Raw genomic sequence first — 21936 nt, 5'->3', positions numbered from 1 at the left:
TCTCTATCAGCTGCGGTGTACACAGTCCCTGAGGGAGCACATCTCTATCAGCTGAGATGTACACAGTCCCTGAGGGAGCACATCTCTATCAGCTGCGGTGTACACAGTCCCTGAGGGAGCACATCTCTATCAGCTGAGATGTATGCAGTCTTGACTTTGCACTTATTACAGCTGTTGTGGGAATTCTACCCACCTTCCCAGAAAGATGTTGAGGCAATGATTTTTAGCTAATGAAATAAGAGAGACCTAGAAAGCCCAAGTCTTGTATTCAGATCAAAGATTCTTCTATATATTTATGGAAAGCATTTACTTAAAAGTCAGGTCATTGAGACCTTGGGTTAGAGAGCCTGAAATGTCAAATACATTCTTATACCAACATTAGGTACCACAAAGACAAAATATTTTTGTAAAAAATTTATTTCTCTGTAAATACAAATTCCAACATCAACAAACAATAGTCCAGTGGAAAAATACTAGCCATTAACATTGAAAACTTTTTCTCTTAGTTTAATAAATAGAACTTTGGCATTCAAATTTCTAGCTGTAAACCCTATTTAAAAAACAAAACCAAAAACAACTCCTTTCCAAAAAGGAGGAAAAACAAAGTCAGAAGGCATAAGCCAGCCAGTGGCTTCACATTTTTTTTTCTTTTACAATAACTGTATTTCAGTTAAATCATGAACACTGTATTTACACATGAGGTATTCTGGTGGTTCAAAAACTGAACCTAGTTTACAAACCCACCAGTCAGTGACTGATTGCACACTCTGCTGTGCTGTGCTTTTAATGTGACCACCTAGCACCTTACTACTTCTGGTCACCACGCCAACATTATGTCAATTTCATGCTTAAGTATTTAAATAACTACATATATATAATATATAAATACACACACATACATACAAATGAGTACATTTTAAAGGAGTTTCCTGCTCTCTATACAGAAAAGGCTGGGCTTCAAACACATCCAAATATGATACATCCTCTCAAGTTTACTAAGGTAACTATCATCTAAGAAGAAATGGCTCTTTTTAGAAAAATTCTTAAGTCTATTTACCAAAGAACAAGGTGCAATAATCAACATTCTCATAGCTCATGTAAGAGAAATAAACACTGCAGGCAAAAAGGCACAAAAGGTTCTCTCTGTATGCAGCTGCAACAGTGTTGCCAATGACTTATTGATTTCAAAGTACATTCTATTATATTGAATATTTCATTTAAATATGAAGAATCTCAATCATTCCCTTTCATGATTAAATGTATGATGCATTCATACAGCAATTACCATCAGTGTGTTTTGGGGGTGAAATTGAAATTTTACTCTTTCTACCAAACAGTACACAGTTTCTCTTCGTTCGTGAGCACTGAAAAGAATTGTCAGAAATGGAAACGAATGGGAAGCAAAGGATACTGGTGCCTCCAAATGTCATCTGCTCGCTCTGTGTGGCCATTCAGAGAACATCCTATCACTGTATCATATATCCAGTGACAGAAATATAGACAAGAACTCCAGCAATCTAAACCAGAGGTGTGCTAGCACTGAACAGTACTGTGAAAAATAGACTGTTGCTCAGCTGCTGTTGCTTAATATTGCTGATATTTAAAGAGCATTCTCCAATGAAACGGCCCCTTTACAACCTGCCCGAGCTTCCCAATGAGTCTGAAACAAGAACAATATTTCCTCACAACGTTCTATGTCGAACTGTCCAATATTCACTTTAGCAACATTTTCTAGCTCTTGATATTTTTCTAACAAGCTACTAAAAGTTAAATTCAGTTTCACAAAATTAAAATCCCACAACCATCACTAAGATATAATAATGCTAACTTTAAATAGTGAATCCAGTCCAAGTATTAAAAGGGACCATGCTCTTAAGAATAAAATTCTTGTATATGTATCTTGTCAAGACTCACAATCTTAGAACCAGATGCCACTGGAAATGCACTAAGTTTAAGTCTGCTTTTCTGACATCACACGCGAGAACAGTGCATGGCTGTGTCCTTGACTCAGCTAGTTCTACTGGCATAGGTAAACGGTGACTTCCTGCAGCAACTGTTAGTCTACCTCTGTTCTACGTGGCTGTGTTCAAATGGCTTCACCTTGAATAGACTAAAAGTAAAATACTGTGTAACACTTCTTAGGAGAATAAGACTTCATACACAAAGACATAAATGAAAAAAGATCATTGCATAAGAAATTTTACAGATAGATTTACTTTAGAATTAAGTTCCTTCTTATTGTAGGCTTATGTTATTATAGTAACTTCCATGTACACCCTACTTCAAAATGTGGACAAAACACTATAGAATTGCTGTTTGCCATCTCACTTGACCTAATGATAATTTTTTGTTTTCAATGGGTGTGTCTCAAGGAAGGAGATGTTTCTGGAAAATGAAATGCTGACTAACTAGAACATAACTAGCTCCGTCTTCCTTAAAATTCCCTCCAAAGCTGACTCCTTACTATCACAGTCTTTCATTAACTCTAGACTCTAGTAAGAGATTAGTATTTTGTAGTCCATTATATCAAAATATGAATCAAAATCTATCACATCTGAATGTCTTTTTAATGGTAGTATACAGTTTAGAAATTAAAATGTATCAATAAGAATTTGGTAATTTCTTAATTAAAAATTTTTATCCTAAGATATGTGAATTAAATTTATTAAGTTTTAGAAAACTAGCCGAAACAAAAATTATTTATTGCAAGTGGCCAGAAGAAAGGTATTTGTGCATGTCTGTCTCTATGTGTATATGACCGTAAATTTGTTTTAAAAAGCAGTAAGTAGAAAAACTCAAAGCATGAAACTAAGAACCTAGGACTTAGGTACTCTAAGAAGATGCTAACACACATCAGCAATAGTTGCTCTACAGGGCTATGGTTTTAGGTGGCTGTATTTCTGACACCATGAAAGAACAGGGAGGACTCTATCCAAAGCTAAAGTAAATCTGTTACTTGTTGTAGCGGTTGACCCACGTAGATGGTATTGTCTGACTTTACAGCTTGGGACCATCTACACATGTTACTTTTTGCACAGCATATATTTTTGCAGTGAACAATTTCTTGATTATCATCAAAACATTACTCCCCAAACCCAATGAACACATTTTTAAAGAACCAAATTCTTAGAGGGAATTCTCTCTGGGTTAGAGAGCTAGGATGCATACTCGCTTCAACACACTGATTTCTTAGTAGTCAGATCCAAAGAGGAGTAGAGTGAATTTACACTAAATAGAAGGGAAATCTGTCATTATTATAGAGTATAACCAACTACTGAAATATAACTACCAAATGAATATGGACAGTTCACTTCTGAACTAATCATCTTCCTGAGCAAATCTCCTTAAAGGCCTGTCCTACTAAGTTCTCATTGATTAGATTAAGAAAAATCTTTTCTACCAGAATAAGCTTAGCAAGAAAACAGTTTATGTCAGTCAACAGTACTACCCTGCTGGCTCCACACCCTTTACTCTCCCACCTATGTAGTCCTGCCTGAAGAAAACTGGGTTGCATTAAGTGGAGATGGAGGGATGAAGGGAGGGAAGAAGGAAGGAAAGGAAGGAAGGAAGGGAAAACACACCCATAAAAGGCAATGCTTTGCCTGTATTAAAAAGATTGTAATGAGTTCTCAGCTGGCAATAAAATATATAATCTTTCTAAAACATAAAATGATACACAGACAATATTATTTGAAGTTTAAATGACTGTATCTGCTCAAATAAGTTACATTACATAGTAGTAAGTACCCTGTGCTCCAAATAAACCAACCTAAGCAACATCACTCTCCATGATAAGCTGTTTGTAATGTAACAAATCTAGTAATTAAAATATCACTGAGACTTAGGCTTTGTTTTATGTTACTGTTAATTCATATATGAATAATGAGTTGGCTTTCTCTTAAAGTAGTTTAAAGCAGGCCCGACACTGCTTAAATGTGAGTGCCGAAGTGTGGATAAAAATCAGCCCTGCCAGAGTTACTTTATCATCTTCCTTTTTATACTAGTCACTGAAGGCCTCAGAGGGCTCCTATTAATTTTATATGGCTCTCTTTACATATATATCATAAATAAAGATTACAAATAGTAAGGGGTATGCTGAAATTAATTGCAATTACTTTTTGTATATTAACTTTTCATACAAAGCCAATGGAAAAATCCTCATGGCAGTTTCACACTGCTGAGGCAATCTATGACCACTCTGGAAGAAACAGCTGTCCTCAGAGCCAAAATCAGCCCAACTTTGCAATCGCACCATCTCAATACAGCCACTTTTTAAAGTACTAGTGATTTTGCTTGCTAGCCTTCTGTATTAGAACACTGCCCTGGAACTGGATCAGGTCAGTCTGCCTAGAAAAATCCAAAGTGAAGAATCAACAGTGTGTGCCTTTCAAAGTCTTGCTTTGACCCTTGAAATCCCATTATTGTGTTGACAGAGTCCACGCATATGCAAATGCACATGCATGGCAAGCACACACAGACAGACAGAGACAGAGCGATCAAGCAAGAAAATGAACGAGCACTCACATGTACGTACACAAAATGACAGGAGTAAGGAAACCCTATGCCTTTATCTGAAGAGCACTGTTCACAGCTTGGTCCTACAATCAGCAGTTTGAAAATGAAGGTTGTTTTGTTCTTTTTCTTTCAGACATTATCTCATTTTTCAAATAGTAACATGATTGCTTGCCTGATTTGATCAGCCCCTTCAAACTTCCTCAGAAAAGCAAACCTAAAAACAGAAACAACAAAGCTGAAGTCCACTACAAGGAGCTTCACCTTTCCCTTATAGTCCTACAAAACCAAAGGAGTCTAACACAGCAGCATTTCACAATGGATCATTGTTGCTGTGGCCCAACACTTGATCACTGGGTAACACAGTTGTCTCCCATGTCCTGAGCATAGCGGTCTGATATTGTAGTCCTTAATTCATCAATGTCCCTCCGTAACTGGCACACATCTGAGAGCTTTTTAGTGAGTGCTTCTGGGCTGTGGTCATTTTCAGTCTCTTCAGCTGAACAGTTCATTGCTGTGTAAAGAAAGCATGGAGAGAACGTCTTAGGTTTCTGAATAGACAGTTCAAGATTCTCATGGAAACATGATGCTGTACAATGAATACCAGTGAGGCTTAGGTTCAAATTATACATTATTTGAGATTAAAAAAACCCTACCTGTGTGGTCTTAAAAAAAAACCACTGCTAGTTAGAATGTATTAAATTCATATAGCATAAACAAATTCAGCATGCTTGGTGAATAGCAATATTAGCAAGGCGACAAAGAGCTACTGCTCACATCTCTTTTCAAGTTCCACTAGCGTACTTAATTCTTTCCCAATGACAAAATTTGAAAATTATTTGCACAGACAAAATGTCTTAAATTTTATGATTAGAAAAGGGAGTTTTACTAGCATGCAGACACTAGTTTCAAAAGATATAGCCAGAGTATTAGGACCACATAATCTCAAACAACTGAAACAAGTGTATAGAGAATGACTGGAAGTCTGAATAATGAAGGTGAGGGTATAGCAGCTAGCTTTTAATTATCTACTCTAGTTGTTTTTTTTTTTTTTTTTTTTTTTTAAAGCATGTCCCAATAAAAAAAGCAAGAAAAATGTGAAATAAACTCTTTCAACCTCCGGCACAGCAGCCAAATAATTGTTTTTTTTTTTTTAAACACTAATGAACATTTGCCATGATCAAGGTATGATGCTGGATGAAGTCAATGACTTATTCTCAATGCTTTCCAAATGATTCCATAAATAACTAGGCGTAGACTTACCACTACCCAAAAGAGACAGCGGCACAGACAAAACATACGTAGACCTAACTGGGGTAATGGCTGGGACTTGTTTATTGGTGGGCACAAAACACAGCAGTCTGATAGAATCTGAGAAACAAGACTAGTAGTGTCTAGCCATTAAACAGTAGAAGACAAAATACATGTGAGAAGAGGCATAAGAAATAAGCTACAGAGATAAGCAGAACCTATTCTAACATAGGGAGGATATTAGGAAAAACAATTTATGGTTTAGACAAAACCCTGAAAACAATATGAAAAATGGGTAGGGAAAGGAGGATGAAAAGATGGGTAATGGTCCAGTTCAGCGTTATGTGAGCCTGACACATGGTAGGAGTAAATATTAGCTCAATAGAGCTCAACTGCCAACAGTGAGGGTCAGGGACTGGGATCAGGTGGCGTATGGTAGTACTAAGTACTCTGAGGAGAGCAGAGCTGGTCAGAACAGTGGGGCTCTACTTGAGTAATGCTGAGTCTCTAATACCTAGGAAAGAGCCAGTGTAAATATATATAGAGAGAAAGAGTTGACTACAATCAGGAGACCAAAGATGCCTTCTAGACAAGGTGAGAGATCAGTATCTGTATGGGGAAAAGTATTGCAAGAACAGAAAAAGATGTAAGTATTCAGAGAGAATAGTGACTAAAAGAGGAAACAAATAAAAATAGCCACTGACTAATAAGTCTTGTGTACTCCAATATTATTTTTTTTGAGACAGGGACCCATTATGTAGTTCTGCCCATTCTGTAACACTCTGTGGACCAGGCTGGCCTTGAACTAACAGAGATCCACCTGCCTCTGCCTCCCAAATGCTGGGGCTAACGGTGTGCCCAGATGAAACCCAGTAAGAAAGTTGCAGAGAAGTCTAGAGAATCTTGAGGCTAAGCAGTCATAACAGTGGAAGCAGAACTTAGGAATGATGTCATGAAAACCAAGGAGGCAGAGAATTTTAAGAAAATTACGGTAGGTCTGCCAATTGACAACTGAAGGACATATGACACAGCAATTCAAAGTAGCTGGCCAGACAGAATTTCACAATGCCACATGTAAGGTAAGGACTTGGAGTTTGGACCTGAAAGTCTGAAAAAAGCCACCACAGGGATTAGTGGTGAAGGGGGTGGAGTCACAAACCTTCACTGCATTCATTTTAGCATAACTCTATTAATGTAAAGGCTAACAAATGCTATACTAAAATATACATTAGAAAATAACTGAGGGGAATTTTACGTCTCTGAAGTCTGTGATATGTGAACTTCTGTTTCTTCCTCCAAGAGATCCATTCTAACCAGTGTCGGTGATCATCTGCCATCTTCTCTAAGATCCACAAAGCCTTTCCAGCCCTTCCCATATATATCAGTCAGTTCTAGTCTTTGATCACATCTCAATTACAGTACTTACTGAATCCATCTAATAATTCAGTTAATGTGAGAGAGGGGGTTGTTTAATGATCTGCACTGACAGCACCCAACTTAGTATCCACACCACTGAAGGTGTCTGATATCTGCTGACTAATACTGACCAGTGTTTTTCACATGCCTACATTTAAGCATGTCAACACACCTCTATGAAATGAGGGTAAAATTCTGCTGACCTTGCTTAACACAAATATATGTTTCATTTAACAAGTGACACTCTTTAAGAGCATTTGTTTTAAGCCAAAGTACCTATTATGAGATAATACAGTAGAATATTTTCTGGAGAAAATAGAAATATTCTCATCACACACAAACCATACTGAGGCAAGCATTCCACAGAGCGTGTTCCACCATAAACTTTTTTATGTAGCCTTACCCTGTTTTTAAGCTTTTTACTTATATATTTCTTCTCTATTAAAAAGATATCAATAAGACAATATTCTATTCCTGAGAACTACACAAAGAGATGGGCATTCCTACAAAAAGAACCCCCAAAGGAAGGCTCGTGTTAGTTTATTACTGTGGCAGCTCTTCCACAATTCCAGGCAGAAGGGGAAAGAACTGAGACAGAGTAGAGAGGATATCACAAAGAAAGCATAAAAGTCATGTGTGCCAAAGGCAGCACGTCTGTGGGAGAGAATTTGGCTCCCTTGAAACGACTGGCACTCCCATTCATCCACAGGGCACAGGATACTTACAAAAGCAGTGAGTACAAAGGATAGAGAAGCAGAGAGGGAAATCAGAGAAGCATCACCTTTCACGATAGCCACAAATAGCATAAAATATCTTGGGGTAACTCTAACCAAGGATGTGAAAGATCTATTTGACAAGAACTTTAAGTCTTTGAAGAAAGAAACTGAAGAGGATACCAGAAAACGGAAGGCTCTCCCTTGCTCTTGGATTGGAAGCATCAACGTAGTAAAAATGGCAATTCTACCAAAAGCAATCTATAGATTCAATGCAATCCCCATCAAAATCCCAACAAAATTCTTCACAGACCTTGAGAGCACAATAATCAACTTTATATGGAAAAACAAAAAACCCAGGATAGCCAAAACAATCCTACACAATAAAAGTACTTCCGGAAGCATTACCATCCCTGACTTCAAACTCTGTTACAGAGCTACAGTAATGAAAGCAGCTTGGTATTGGCATAAAAACAGAGGAGGACTGGGGAGAGCTTGGGGGATTGGGATAATTGAGATGGAGGAAGGGTGGATATGGGAGCAGGGAAGAAGTTATCCTAACCAAGGGAGCCATTTTAGGGTTAGCTACAGTCTTGGCTCTAGAGGGGTTCCCAGGTGTCCAAGGGAATTTCCCCAACTAGGTCTGTGGGCAGCAGAGGAGAGGGTACCTGAAATGGCCTTCTCTCATAGACACACTGATTAACACCTTGCATATCACCATAGATCCTTCATCTGGCGAGGGATGGAGATAGAGACTGGAGCACTGGACTGAGCTCCCAAAAGCCCAGATGAAGAGCAGAAGGAGGGAGAACATGAGCAAGGAAGTCAGGACCACGAGGGGTGTGTCCACACCACAGAGACGGTGGGACTTATTTAATGGGAGCTCACCAAGGCCAGCTGGACTGGGTCTGAACGAGCATGTGATCAAACTGGACTCTCTGAATGTGGCTGACAATGAGGGTGGACTGAGAAGCCAATGATAATGACACTGGATTTTGATTCTACTGCATGTACTGGCTTTTTGGGAGCTTAGTCTGTTTGATGCACACCTTCCTAGACCTGGATGAAGGGGGAGCCTTGGACTTCCCACAAGGCAGGGCACCCTGACTTCTCTTAGGACTGGAGAGCGAGGGGAAAGGGGAGTGTGGGGAGTGCTAAGAAGCACTGCAGGCCACACTCAGACCCAGTGTAGGAAACACCTCCAGGCATTCTGCAACTATGCCCTTGCGGGATTCCACAAATTTACATCAGTTTTAGTACTGAACTGGTGAGAGGTAAACCTAAAACCACCAGCTGAGTTGAAGACTTAATAAAGCCAAAGAAAAGGAGAGCACAAAGCTAACACAGAAAAAGCAAACAGAATAAAAGCATCAGCCACTTACATCTGATTCCCAGTAATAACGACAGGTTAGGCTCCTTGCCCTGAGCTCGTTGATTAAGAATGCTACACAATGCTTTCAAGTCAAACAAACAATAAGACATTTCCTTGAACAGCTGGTCAATCACAGTCAGATCAAAGAGAGGCCACTTAGAATGGAGGGTCTGCAGCCCAGACTGCTCTGCTTCCTGGCCCTGATCCAGTAAAGAGTATGTCTCTTCTGTTTGTCTTTGGTTCTGTAGTGGATAAAGAAAAAAAAAAAGCCAGTTGTTAGAACAGAGAAAAAGTATTCAAAGTCATATGGCTTAACATTTTCCATGAAGTCTATAACAAGTCTATTATCAAACATCATCGTGTATTTACTTTAACCAAATTCAATTGCATACATTTAATAGAAACAAATTATCTATATTTACAGGTCTGAGTATTCTGTGTCAGGTGACACCCACAGTAATCAAAGGAAAGGATCACACCCCAGCAGCCTGGGGTTCTCAGCATTCCTTTCCTAACAAGCAGACTGGTTATGTATGCATTCCCCACAATGTAACCTATTTGAATGAAAAAGCAAGGACACCTTAAACCTCATCCGAAGGGACTTAACTATACTGGGACTATTTCTTTTTCTTCTTTTTTAAGAAAAAAAAACAAAAAACCCTTTTTATATACAACATATTCTGATCATCACCCTAAACTCCTCCTAGATCCTCCCTCATTCCCTTCCCACCTACCCAACTTTGTCTTTGTTTTTTTAAAAAGAGAAAAAAGGGTAAAGACAAACAAACATAAAACAAGAAACACATACACCAAATCCACCCCCACCTAAAAAAACAAAAGGGCTCCCATAAAACAGAAAGCAAAATATACAAGCAAGAGACCAATAAGAGAAAGTGCTCAAACAATCCAAATGAAACAAAAAGTCTACAATACCACTGAGTTTGTTTCATGTTGGTTCGTTATTTGAAATGTATAAATGGTATATTTAATATACCCAGTGAGACTCCCCTGGAGAAAACTGGAACTATTTATTTTAATCTTAACAAACAGTATTTATGTTTTGATACTTATAGGAATTAAATTTTATGATTTAAAACACAAAGACATATAAATGAGACATGAATGGGAAAGAAACGCCAGCATCTCAGAACTGTGTGAGCAGAACTGAGTATCAGCATGGACTCGACTTACCACACTCAGAAGATGCTCTCCTCATCTCCAAAATCACCTCCCACTCCCCACTCAAGAAGATGCTATCCTCATCTCCAAAATTACCTCCCACTCCCCACTCATGAAGATGCTATCCTCATCTCCAAAATTACCTCCCACTCTCCACTCACGAAAAGTAAGCTTAACAGGGTTTCCAAATGGAACTGCATTTAAGAATAACCAAATAGACTGGGTGACAAGGAAAAGATTGCTTTTACCTATAAATGGTAGCTAATAAAGAGAAAGGGAATGAACTACACGTGAAAAATTAATTTTAAATCATGAACTTTGGGAGATGCTAGGAAACATGCTGGCCAACTGCATATTCTGCCAGTCCCACAGATCACCTACTCTTTGTAGTAGCTGTACCTTTAATTTAAAAAGAAAAGCTAGGCTGTCACCACTTTAACCTAGAGAGGTTAGTATTTGTATGCTACTTAGGAAGGATAATCGCATTGTACAATATGTCAGCTATTCATAGCAGGAACAACTGGCATGAATTCCATGTAGCCTTAGCTCTAATAACTAGCTTATAGAAACATAGGGTAAAGAACAAATGGTATCATTAAGGAAGGAGCTGGACAAATCTAAAGGACAAATCTCATATGACAATCTATAAGTCTATGAGAAGAATGAGCTTCTAGTTTCTTCAATAAGACAGTAACACAAAAGAAAAGCACCTTGGATTTAAAAGACACCATAATAAAATGCATGGGTGGCCCCTGATGGAATGTCTTCCACACCATAAACAAATACCTGGTGAAGCGGGGAAATGTGAAAACAGATTATTATCAAAATCAAGAAATCATTATTTTTATTGGGCATGATAATCATATTGTGGAAAGCTTTATGTAAGAAAACATCTTCCACTTTAGGAGATTCATTCGAATACTTTGGTGATGTGGGAGTGATTTCTTTCTAATCTGTTGCTTTCATTGGTTAATTAATAAACAAACTGCCTAGGCCCATTTGATAGGCCAACCCTTAGGTGGGTGGAGTAAACAGAACAGAATGCTGGGAGAAAGAAGCCGAGTCAGGCAGTCGCCATGATTCTCCTGCCAGACACAGACGCAGGTTAAGATCCTCCCTGGTAAGCCATCAGCTTGTGTTGCTACACAGAATATTAGAAATGGGTTAGATCAATATGTAAGAGCTAGCCAATAAGAGACTGGAACTAATGGGCCAGGCAGTGTTTAAAAGAATACAGTTTCTGTGTAATTATTTCGGGTAAAGCTAAAGCTAGCCGGGTAGCGGGAAGCAGCCCCGCTGTTCCTATTACAACACTTTGGCTAACACATGTACCATATGCAACATGTCCTTAAGCAGAGGTCAAGTACTTCAGCTCATACTCAGGACAGAGTGTGATCTGTGGCAGTACTGCTGACCCCTTGAGAACTTTGCTAATGTTCAATCTATGCTTTATTTTAGCACTTTGGGACTTAGTGCAACATTTGAATATACCCAGTTAAGTCATGAAAATTGTATTCTAATGCATGGGGGAAGACATAAATAAAGGCTTGCCTTTTGTTATAATTTTCTTGTGAAACCTGATGACTTTACTTAACACATCAAGTCAAGCCTCCCATTTGTACATGTTCTATACATAGAAAGCAAACACTGACTTTAAAGAGATGGAGAATCACCCTTCTCGGCGGTGGGAATTGTACTCACTTCGAGCAGTGCTTCTGTTAACCTCTGGAGGCTTCCTTCTTTTCTTCCGAGCTCTTCTACCATGCTCTTTGCAGTCCGTTTCTCTTTAGAAAGATCCCCTTGCATAGACTAAAATGACAACAATGACAAAACTATAAAGCAAACATGTTAACACATGTTAATCTGATACCCCAAATATTTAAGATCTTGTGGTCTCCCTAGCCCTTCTATGATGAAGCTGTGGCCTCTAAAACGGCTCACATTAGATAGAAAGAAAAGGGAAGCAATACCAAAGAGGTTTTTAACCAGTGTAAACATGTCAATTGAGGTTTCTAGCTAGTGCTACATTTCATTAATTGGTGTTAGGAATGTATTGGCAACAAAGCAATACTTTGTTACATTTTTCTTATATATAACATAGTAGAGTAAGACAGTTTCCAAAAACTATTTGTAGCTAAGCTCCCCTTTCTGTTTATACTGTCCTGAACAATGAAGATGAGCCCAAACTCAGGTCAGAGGAAACTTTGAAAATTAATCTCCTTACTCCATTATAAAATTTCATATCACGTAGTATATAGTACTATGAAAAAGAAAGGCCCGAGTGTGACAAAGCGGCACAGAAAATGCTTTAGGCATACCCGAGCCATCCTAGCTGACTCCTGATTCAGACTGCACACTACAGAAGACTTGTCATAAAAAAAAAAAAAAAAAAAAAAAAACGATTTACTAGGGTTCCTAGGTGTTTCTACCAATTTTCCCCATGTGGTTAGACCATGAAATCAATAAACTTATAACCAGTGAGGAGAAATCATTTTTCCACAAATCTGTATTTATTCTTAATTAAACATGCTTTCGTATAATGACCACCTGAATAGCACACATCCGTTATGAATGTGTACCACCCTATCACCTCATGTGATGGAAGGAGAGGGTCACAGAGGCAGACAGAAGACCGTAAGGGGCAGATATTTAACTTAATGTTTTTAAATGTCATTTGATAAAATGCTGGAAGACTATTTAATGGCTTAAGAGCTAGATAAAAATGGCTCAACCCTTTGAGCAAGTATATTTCTTACACAAGCTTGTTTCGCGCTCCCTCAAAATGCATTTGGCAATACAACACAAAAGGATAGCTCCCTAAACATATTTCTGGTACTGCAATTGTTTTCTAACTTCATTTGATTGAATGATATATGGGGATTTATTACCTACTGGAGATTTATGCTTCCTGGCGTGACAATATTATTTATCTATATTCCAGAATTCAATTGAAATTCTCTTAAGACACATGGTTTTATTAGAATTATAGAGAAAACTAGCTTTATTAGAATTATAGAGGTCCTGGGCAGTGGTGGCATATGCCTTTAATACCAGCACTCGGGGGGCAGAGGCAGGCTAATCTCTTGTGAGTTTGAGGCCAGCCTGGTCTATAGAGCAAGTTATAGGACAGGCTCCAAAGCTACACAGAGAAACCCTGTCTCAAAAAACAAAAAACAACAACAACAACAACAAAAAAAAAACCAAAAAAAAAAAGAATTACAGAGAAAACACATAAAGCTCACATTTTAACAATAAAAACTAAATCCAAAGAGGTTATTTTCACAATACAATCCATTAAAAGCTTAGTGTTTTACAGTTTGATCAACTCAGAGCCATGTTGACTATGAAGGGCAATTAGCTAGTGATTAATGTGTTTCCATATAAGATTAAATTAAGACAGTTACAAAACAGGCAAACCTTCCTTCCTTTCTTTCTTTCTTTTTGAGACAGGATTTCCCTCTGTAGCTTTGGAGCTTGTCCTGGAACTAGTAGACCAGGCTTCCTAGAACTCACAGAGACTTGCTTGCCTCTGCTTCCCAAATGCTCGGAATAAAGCCATGTATCACCAATTGCCCGGCTACAGACAACCTTTCTATTAGGAGAAGTTGGAAGTATTTGGCAATAGAGTCACAAGAAGGAAAACTGAAATAACATCTGACTCATGTGACACACTGGCCGGGTATCGGGAAGCACCGTGGAGACTGGGCTCACAGATGCATTCCTGTCTGTTTCCAAGGATAATTCTAGCTGCAGTGCTGAAGCTGCCTGACAATAGCACCTCATCTACAACAGAGGTCATCTATTCTAAATTGTATGAAAACATGTATCCATAAGGTTTGGAGTGAAGTAATGCTATTGTCTCAATAGATGAAAGAACAAAAATGTGACTGTCACACTAGATCTCCAGAGTCAAGCGCAGTTCAAGTAGTAAACATCATGCTTATTTCCTGTCAATCACCCACCCCTGAACAGAACAAGGGTTGTTTAAGTAGTTCTGGTCTTTCACCCAATGTTCACAATAGCTCTTGTAGTGCTTACTAGTGTTTATAAATGCAAATGCACAACGTAGTTATTTTGATGTAAGAACCCAAAATACCAAATTAATAACTATTTTCCTATGCAGGAAAACGTAGAAAATTTGATAGACATTTCAGTTAATTTGTTCTATCAAGAGGAAATAATAAATGTTATTTCACAAGGCATTTTTGAAATCTTGCGTTTTTTAAAGTATAATTGCTACAAATAGTGGTTTCCTACCATGTATAAATAAATGATCCATATTTTCTGAAATAAGTATTTGGCTGTTGTGAAATGCAGAATACCAATCTGTTTGTGCTCCATTAGCCACATTAAGAATTCATAAATTAAAGGATTGAATTAGGTTTTAAATGTCAAAAATCTTCCTTAAGTTCCAGACTTAACAGTCTTAAGACTGCTAAATTCATAACCTCCTGGCATTTACTATGAGCATTTCTGAAGCTGAAAAGTAGTTTTAATTGAATGTACTGTTTAGATATAAGAATCTAGAAATACACAAATAACTCAAACGAAGGAAAGCCATGTTATTGCCAACAGACTCTACACAATCTGTAAGCTCAACGTAAAAGGAGTCATTTGAAAAGAAAAGCACACTAGTATTGCATACATACATGAATGTGTGTGAGCACACACACACACACACATCCCACAAGAGTTATCAAAACAATGCTACCTCATGTAATCATCTATGAGCAAATTCTTCTTTGTACTACGTGATAAATTAGTGAACAGTCAAAGCTGTTGGATTTTGTGGAATTTTTATTAGCAAGAAAAAGACAAAATAAATTATAGCTGTATAATATTGTATATTAGTTGGTTTACTCTTGTAGAAAATGGAAAAGAGAATGGTAGGAAAATGACATTGAAATCTCAAAACAGGGTACAGAATACATGGAAAAGCTGACACTGATACCATGATTTGCGGTGATTAAGGGACTGTGTCCACCAGATACCGAGAGTTTAAGTGAGAAGTTCTGGGGCAGACACTGTCTTCTGTTGGATTAAATGAAGGTGAGGCAACAGAGCCAGAGTGACTCCAGCTACCAAGCACTGCAACACCAGTGTGGACATACAGGCTTCTTAACTTAATGTTTGAACTTGGATTATTATTTTGAATAAAAGAAACTATTGAAGAGTTCTGAACAGAAATATGTGATCTGATTTTTGTCCCATGGTATCACTTAACAAGAGAACAGACTATGTGAACACAAGGGAGAGGCAGGAAGAGCAAACCCACAAGAGAAACAAAAATAGCTTGGACGATGCTGGCAACAGGAGGCGGGTGGAGAGGGATATATTTTAAAGGTCATGGAATTTCCTGAGAAACATGTGCTGAGAATTAAGGTTAAGTTTAATAATTCAGGACTGGGAGGTATGGCAGGGTTTGTGGTAAATTTTTTTTCAAAAAGTTTCGGTGATTTTGTTTTTAATGTGTTATGTCAAGTATGTCCAATAGTGTGGTGATGTGGAACAGGAACCTAGGGACGCAAACTAAAAACAAGTTGCAGACTAAAAACAAGGGGGTTTATTGGATGTATACCATAAAAACTGAATTGTATCAGAGAAATACTTGCACATCCATGTTCACTGCTGTCTAAATGCCCATCAACAGATGAACTGATACAGAAAAAGGTGGTACATAAACACTCTGGAACTTTATTTGGCCACAAAGAAAAATGAAATTGTGACATCTACAGGAAAATAGATGGAACTGGAACTATACTAAGCATTGGGAGCCAGAGTTAGCAAAAAACACTACATGCTTCGTCACATATTTGATCTTAAATTTTAATTTTTGTGAGAATCCACATGAGTATGGATGGATATAGGTAATAAGACAAGGAAAAAACACAGGAGGGGGTAGATCTTAAGTGAGGGGAGAATGAAAGAAAGGTAATCAAATCCATGCATGTGGAATGAGGCTACTTGGGGGAGAAGGGACAGAGAGAAGATTCAACAAAAACAGAGTCTGTAGGGAAAGTCTGTAGTGATATCAATTACTTGTACGCTAGTTTAAAGAAAAACAGGTTTCCAAAAGCCCGGAATGCATGTGGACCAATACTCATACTTGAGTGAGGCCCAGTCTACATGCCCATGCTGTTGTAAGAAGCTTCTATTCGAGCCTCCTCTACAGGGAAGCTTCCTGTATTCACAATAAAGACTTTTCTTTAAGAAAAACATAGTTGTGATGTGAGGGAGAGCACATTTAAATATCCCAGTAATTGTTATATATATTATGAAAAGAATTTCCTAATTTGATGATCAAATCTTAGAAATCTAGGTTTTTAACTTGGCCCCTTCATTTCTGTCTCCTTACATCTATTTCAGAGGTAAGAAATGTGAGGTACATACACAACTCTCTCGCCAATAAAAATAAAAAAATCATAAAAACTAAAAGTAATATGCAAACACCATAAGCCATTTTTAGCTTGTTTATAAGACTCGAAGATATGATAGTTCTAATTCTGTAAGTTAGCTATCATTTTGCAATCATGTGATTTTAAAAACCACCTGAGGAGGAGCTCTACATTCTCCATGAGGTGCTCTGCAAACCTGCTCCCTAGTGAAGTTGGTGAATAATACAAAAGAAGACATTTAGAAGTTATTGCAAATGGCCATATAGCACAAAGTCATTCATTCAGGAAAACCTACTAGAACCCAGAAACAGCTGCAATGGACTGCATGGTGCCTGAAGCACAACCCTCCCCATCTTTAGACTCTCACTGCTCAGAAAGATGGAAATTCTGCTCCAGACTGCTAGAATCCTCTGGCTCCCAGGTGGAGAGCTATCTTCCCACAGGAGACAGGACCCATCAATGTTTGATATTCTGCCCCAGCTACCTGTAGCTGTGGATAAGTTTCAAGGCACGGTAGCCAAGAGGTGGGGCTTTTTTCTTCCAGCATCTTCCCACAAAGGATGAAGACTTTACCTTGTGTGGTGTTATCAAGAACATGGTGGTCCTAGTAATTATTGCCTCAGTTTGTGGAACAGGGTTACATGCTAGAAGCAGCAAGTCAAGGACACTGAGAGATGCTGTCCCTACTCTTTTTACTGAAGGGTAAATTACGAGAGTGAAGCAGCAGAATGAATAAACAAATATAAACAAATCAATAAGTAGAGGCCTTGCCTCAAGCAAGGCAAAGGCAAGAACTCCCCAAAATTGTCTTCTGACCTCCACATGCATGCTGTAATGTTTATGCACACACACAAGTTTCTGAATAACCCCAACATCAGAGATTTTTCACTCAGAGCAAATAGACCATACTATGAAATTACAAATGTGTCCACAAAGAAATGGCTTCATTTATAAGAATATGTCTAAAAGGTCCTTTCAAAAACAATGGAAGTACTAGAAAATGGTTCATTAGTTAAGAGTGCTTTCTCTTCTACCAGAGGATCTAAGCTTGGCTCCCAGCACCCACACAAGGAATATCACAGCTACCTGTAACTCTAGCTCTGATACCTTCTTCTGACCTTCATGGACACTAGAATACAAGCAATATACACACACATATATAAAATGTTTCAATACTGGCAGTTGTGGCAAAGGGCAACTGCTAGGTTACTGTCAGATTCACTGATGTTACAGGCCTGAGGTAGGTGACTGGGAGGCATAGCCCCCCAGTCAGAGCAATCCTCACTAGCCTATGAAGCTGTCCTGTGAAGGAACCAGAATGGATGATCTGTAAAGCCGTGTGTGCTACCATCAACAGCTGAAAGCGAGGCATCAGCAGCAACTAGGGGAGCTTACAATTGGCTCATGTCAGTAAAAGCCACAGACACATGAAGTTATGGAGCAGGTAAATCTACAGCGGCCAGAAATGTCTCAGCGATTGCTCAGAGCTAGAGAGGGGAGGAGAGCTTAAGAGAAAAAATGAGAAGACACAGGGCTTCTTCTGAAGGGGATAAAGTGCTCTAAGGCTGTGACCTGAGTCTGAGCATCTACTGGATATACTAAAAATATTGTAACATACAAAGGCATGAAAAGTATGTTGTGGCAATTATGACTCAAAATTGTTATTGAAACTTCAGGCAACATAAAGAAAAAGCTGCCCGAATTCCCTTTCTTTTGCCTTGTGATTTGTATTTTGGTTCATAAACAAGATCTTTCAGCAGCACCACTTGGTATCTAAACATTAAACGTTTTTATTCACCTCCCACCCAGGCTTTCCTGTACTTCCCACTCAAGAGCAGAAAGCACCGAGGATTGTGCCTGACAGAAGATCCAGGACTAGACACAAGGCTGCAGTCAAGTGATGCCCACAGTCTGTCCAATCCAGGCTCAAATTTAACCCTCAGATAGGAATTCATACAGCTCATAAAGACGGGACTCCAAAAACATCCCAAATAACCTAATTATGCAGACAAATTTGGTGACTGACCACTCAGCACAAATAGGCTCAAAAGAACTCTTCATAATTTACATCAATAGCTTCCTCCCTAACTAAGACACAAAAAGATGGTTCTTCAAAAGTTGAATTTACCTTTTACAGTTTTTGACGTATCTTAATTATGCAAAAATTATAAAGTGCTTAAAGCAAATGTACAATATGTATAATAATACAAGTCTCCTGAAATAAAGATACCTGGAGAAAGAGCATATGAAAGCATGCTAACCTCTCTTTGATAGAAGACACTATATTTGGCTGGTAGATTTTTTTAACTATTAAGTTTGATATGGTATTTTTATTCTGTCATTAAGACATGAAGCAATTTAATATGTATCTTTTAAAAATTAAGCATTAGGAAGAATTTCATATCATTAAATTAATCTAACAAAAGGTAGAAGATAAATACTATGTAACAATGGGAAGCATTAATGCAATTCAATTATTAGGTTAAAGAAGTCATATTCCACCTACAAAGAACCCTACTGGCATAAAATCCATTTCTCTAGTATTTCTACTGAGAAAAGTCTACTAACTGAACTTTACAAGTTGTTGGTAAACATTAAGACAAATCTTCTGAGAATGTATAAATATCTTCTTTTGTCACGTTGTAAATAGGACAGACTGTCAAGAGTTTTTAAGAATGGAAGTCCTAGTCATACCTGTAAGAGTAGGCAGTCGAAATGACCTCTGAATGTAATTTATCTTTTATGGTTGTAACAATCATTCATTGACAGATGTCAATTTAGAAAGGCCAGTTAATGACATTCATGCTTCCATTATGGAGACATTTTAATGTTAAACCAGTAAAGAGAGTTGAAAATTTTAAAGTTCATACTTCCTTTGTCAAGATTACAAAACCAAAATGCAAAGATGACAGTCAATTAGAAATAAGCTTATGATAGTGAAATGCCTTAACAAAGCAGGAAGGAAGGTAATACCCAATGAAGAACTCGATCACACTCTGACTGTAACCATAAAATTTACAGAAATGATAGAAGAATGTGGTATACAAATGTTATTTTGTTCATAAGTGGAAAAGTCCACAGAGAAGCCAGTGGTCTTTCCTGGTCTCATGGATGTAAAGAAAAGCAACATTTTTACACAATCAATTGATCAAAAAGGAATTCATCCCAGTCAACAATATCATCTTGACAGTTAAGCCAAACTGTATAAAAAGCTATACTTTACAGGACTCAGTTTCATATAGGACTCAGTTTCAAATTTAATATCTGCTTTTATATGAAGCTTTGCTTTTTCCATATTTAACAATTGCAATATTATTTCTAGTCCAAGATGAATTCTGTTCTCCTTCTAAAACTGAACTACACTTTCCAGTGACTTATACCAGGTAAATTTTTTTAAACTTTGGATGTAAAATGGCAGATGACATATGTATTTAAATAATATCTTCATGTAAGGCCTGGTGGCACCCACTTTTAATCCCAGCACTTGGGAGGCAGAGACAGGTACATCTCTCTAACTTTGAGGCCAGTTTGGTCTATATGATAAGTTACAGGTCAATCAAGACTACATGGCAAGATCTTGTCTCAATAAATAGCATTTCATTATAAAACAATGTCTTATTTCATCTTGTATTAATAAGGGAGACATGCATACAGCATAAGATTTTATTGTTTACCTCTGATCATTTAAATATTTTATGGGAAAAAACAGTGGTACAAAATGCAATTCTAGTAACACAAAGTTGTTTCTGTCCACTATAAAGCCTAAATGTGTTGCAACTATTAGAAAAAGAAGAACATTGAAATTATAGTGAATTCAGTTTTACAATTATTACTATAGTGATAGCTAAATTTTAAGATTTATATTAATCATTTGGGATGTTCTGCTTTTCTTTTACATAGTATTTTATTTGTATTTTAGCTACACGAAGAAAAGTACAGATATAACCTATGGGAAGGCTGTTTTTGAAAACAGCTGAGGAGAAACTAGACAGCATTGAAGAATTAGCAGTCAAGGGCATTGCTCCGTTAGATTATTATTGTGATACTTCACCCATAATAATATACTTATTAGCTACTTGCAAAATAATATAACAGTGTTTCTTCAACTCAAAATGGTCTTTTAAATTTACAATGCCAGAGGGGAAAAATAGTTTATGGATTGATATTTTTTTAAACAAAGTATACATCTTTTATTAAGTGTTACCACAAACCACTAAATGTTTATAAATCCAGCCTTTCCAACTGTACAGGGACAAAATTAACACAACCAAAGAGATGAATTTCAGGAAAGAGAGGAGTCATACTTGTCTCCATCTCTACCTTCCCACTCTAACACAAATCAGTTAAGTGTGGCTAGGTTGACCTAACTATATTAGATACTTTTGTGAGTAAACTACATACTAGGCCTATCTAGGACCTAGACAATCACAATTTATAAATGAGATGCTAAAAGCAAAAAAGAAAAAATAAGTTATCACTTCAAAACATAACAGAACTTAACAAATATACTGCCTGGACCAATGTATTTGGAAATAAATTATTAATTTGACTCCAATTTTCTAAGTTGCTTAAAGAAGTTGGGGGAGAGACAGAGAGAGAGAACAATGGTGGGTGAGGGATGGGAAGAGAGAGCAATGAGAAAGAAATCTTGACAGAGATATCTGGCTCAACTTGATATGCTATGTTAGTTGATGCCCATGGGAGGCTGATGGAGGAAGGTCATTGGTTAAAAAATAAAGAAACTGCTTAGCCCTCATAGGTTAGAACATAGGTGGGTGGAGTAAACAGAACAGAATGCTGGGTGGAAGAGGAAGTGAGCTCAGACTCGATAGCTCTCCTCTCTGGGGCAGACGCAATGAAGCTCCGACCCACGATGGACGTAGGCTAGAATCTTCCTGGTAAGTGCACCTTGGGGTGCTACACAGATTATTAGAAATGGGCTAAATTAATACATGAGAATTAGCCAAGAAGAGGCTAGATATAATGGGCCAAGCAGTGTTTAAAAGAATATAGTTTGTGTGTTGTTATTTCGGGGCATAAGCTAGCCAGGCGGCTGGGAGCCGGGTGGCAGAAACGCAGCCCGCAGCTCCCACTACAG

General features: G+C 37.8%; 1 protein-coding gene across 2 annotated transcripts in view; it reads right to left on the bottom strand.

Annotated features, from left to right (window-relative positions):
* Positions 1-426: 426 nt before the first annotated feature.
* Cep85l (centrosomal protein 85 like) overlaps positions 427-21936 on the bottom strand; it is a 123019-nt gene continuing 101509 nt past the window's right edge. For both annotated transcript variants that reach the window (XM_057761713.1, XM_057761714.1), the window contains 3 exons: positions 12145-12252; positions 9275-9506; positions 427-5026 (listed from right to left, as the gene is read on the bottom strand). In XM_057761713.1, coding sequence (XP_057617696.1) covers positions 4863-5026; positions 9275-9506; positions 12145-12252 — 504 coding nt within the window. In that variant the 3' untranslated portion in view covers positions 427-4862. The remainder of the gene's footprint in view (positions 5027-9274; positions 9507-12144; positions 12253-21936) is intronic.

The sequence above is a fragment of the Chionomys nivalis genome, chromosome 2, assembly GCF_950005125.1.
Source record: "Chionomys nivalis chromosome 2, mChiNiv1.1, whole genome shotgun sequence".
In the NCBI taxonomy this organism is placed as follows: domain Eukaryota; kingdom Metazoa; phylum Chordata; class Mammalia; order Rodentia; family Cricetidae; genus Chionomys; species Chionomys nivalis.
Note: the sequence above shows the minus strand (reverse complement) of the source record. Positions and strands in the feature narration are given on the sequence as shown.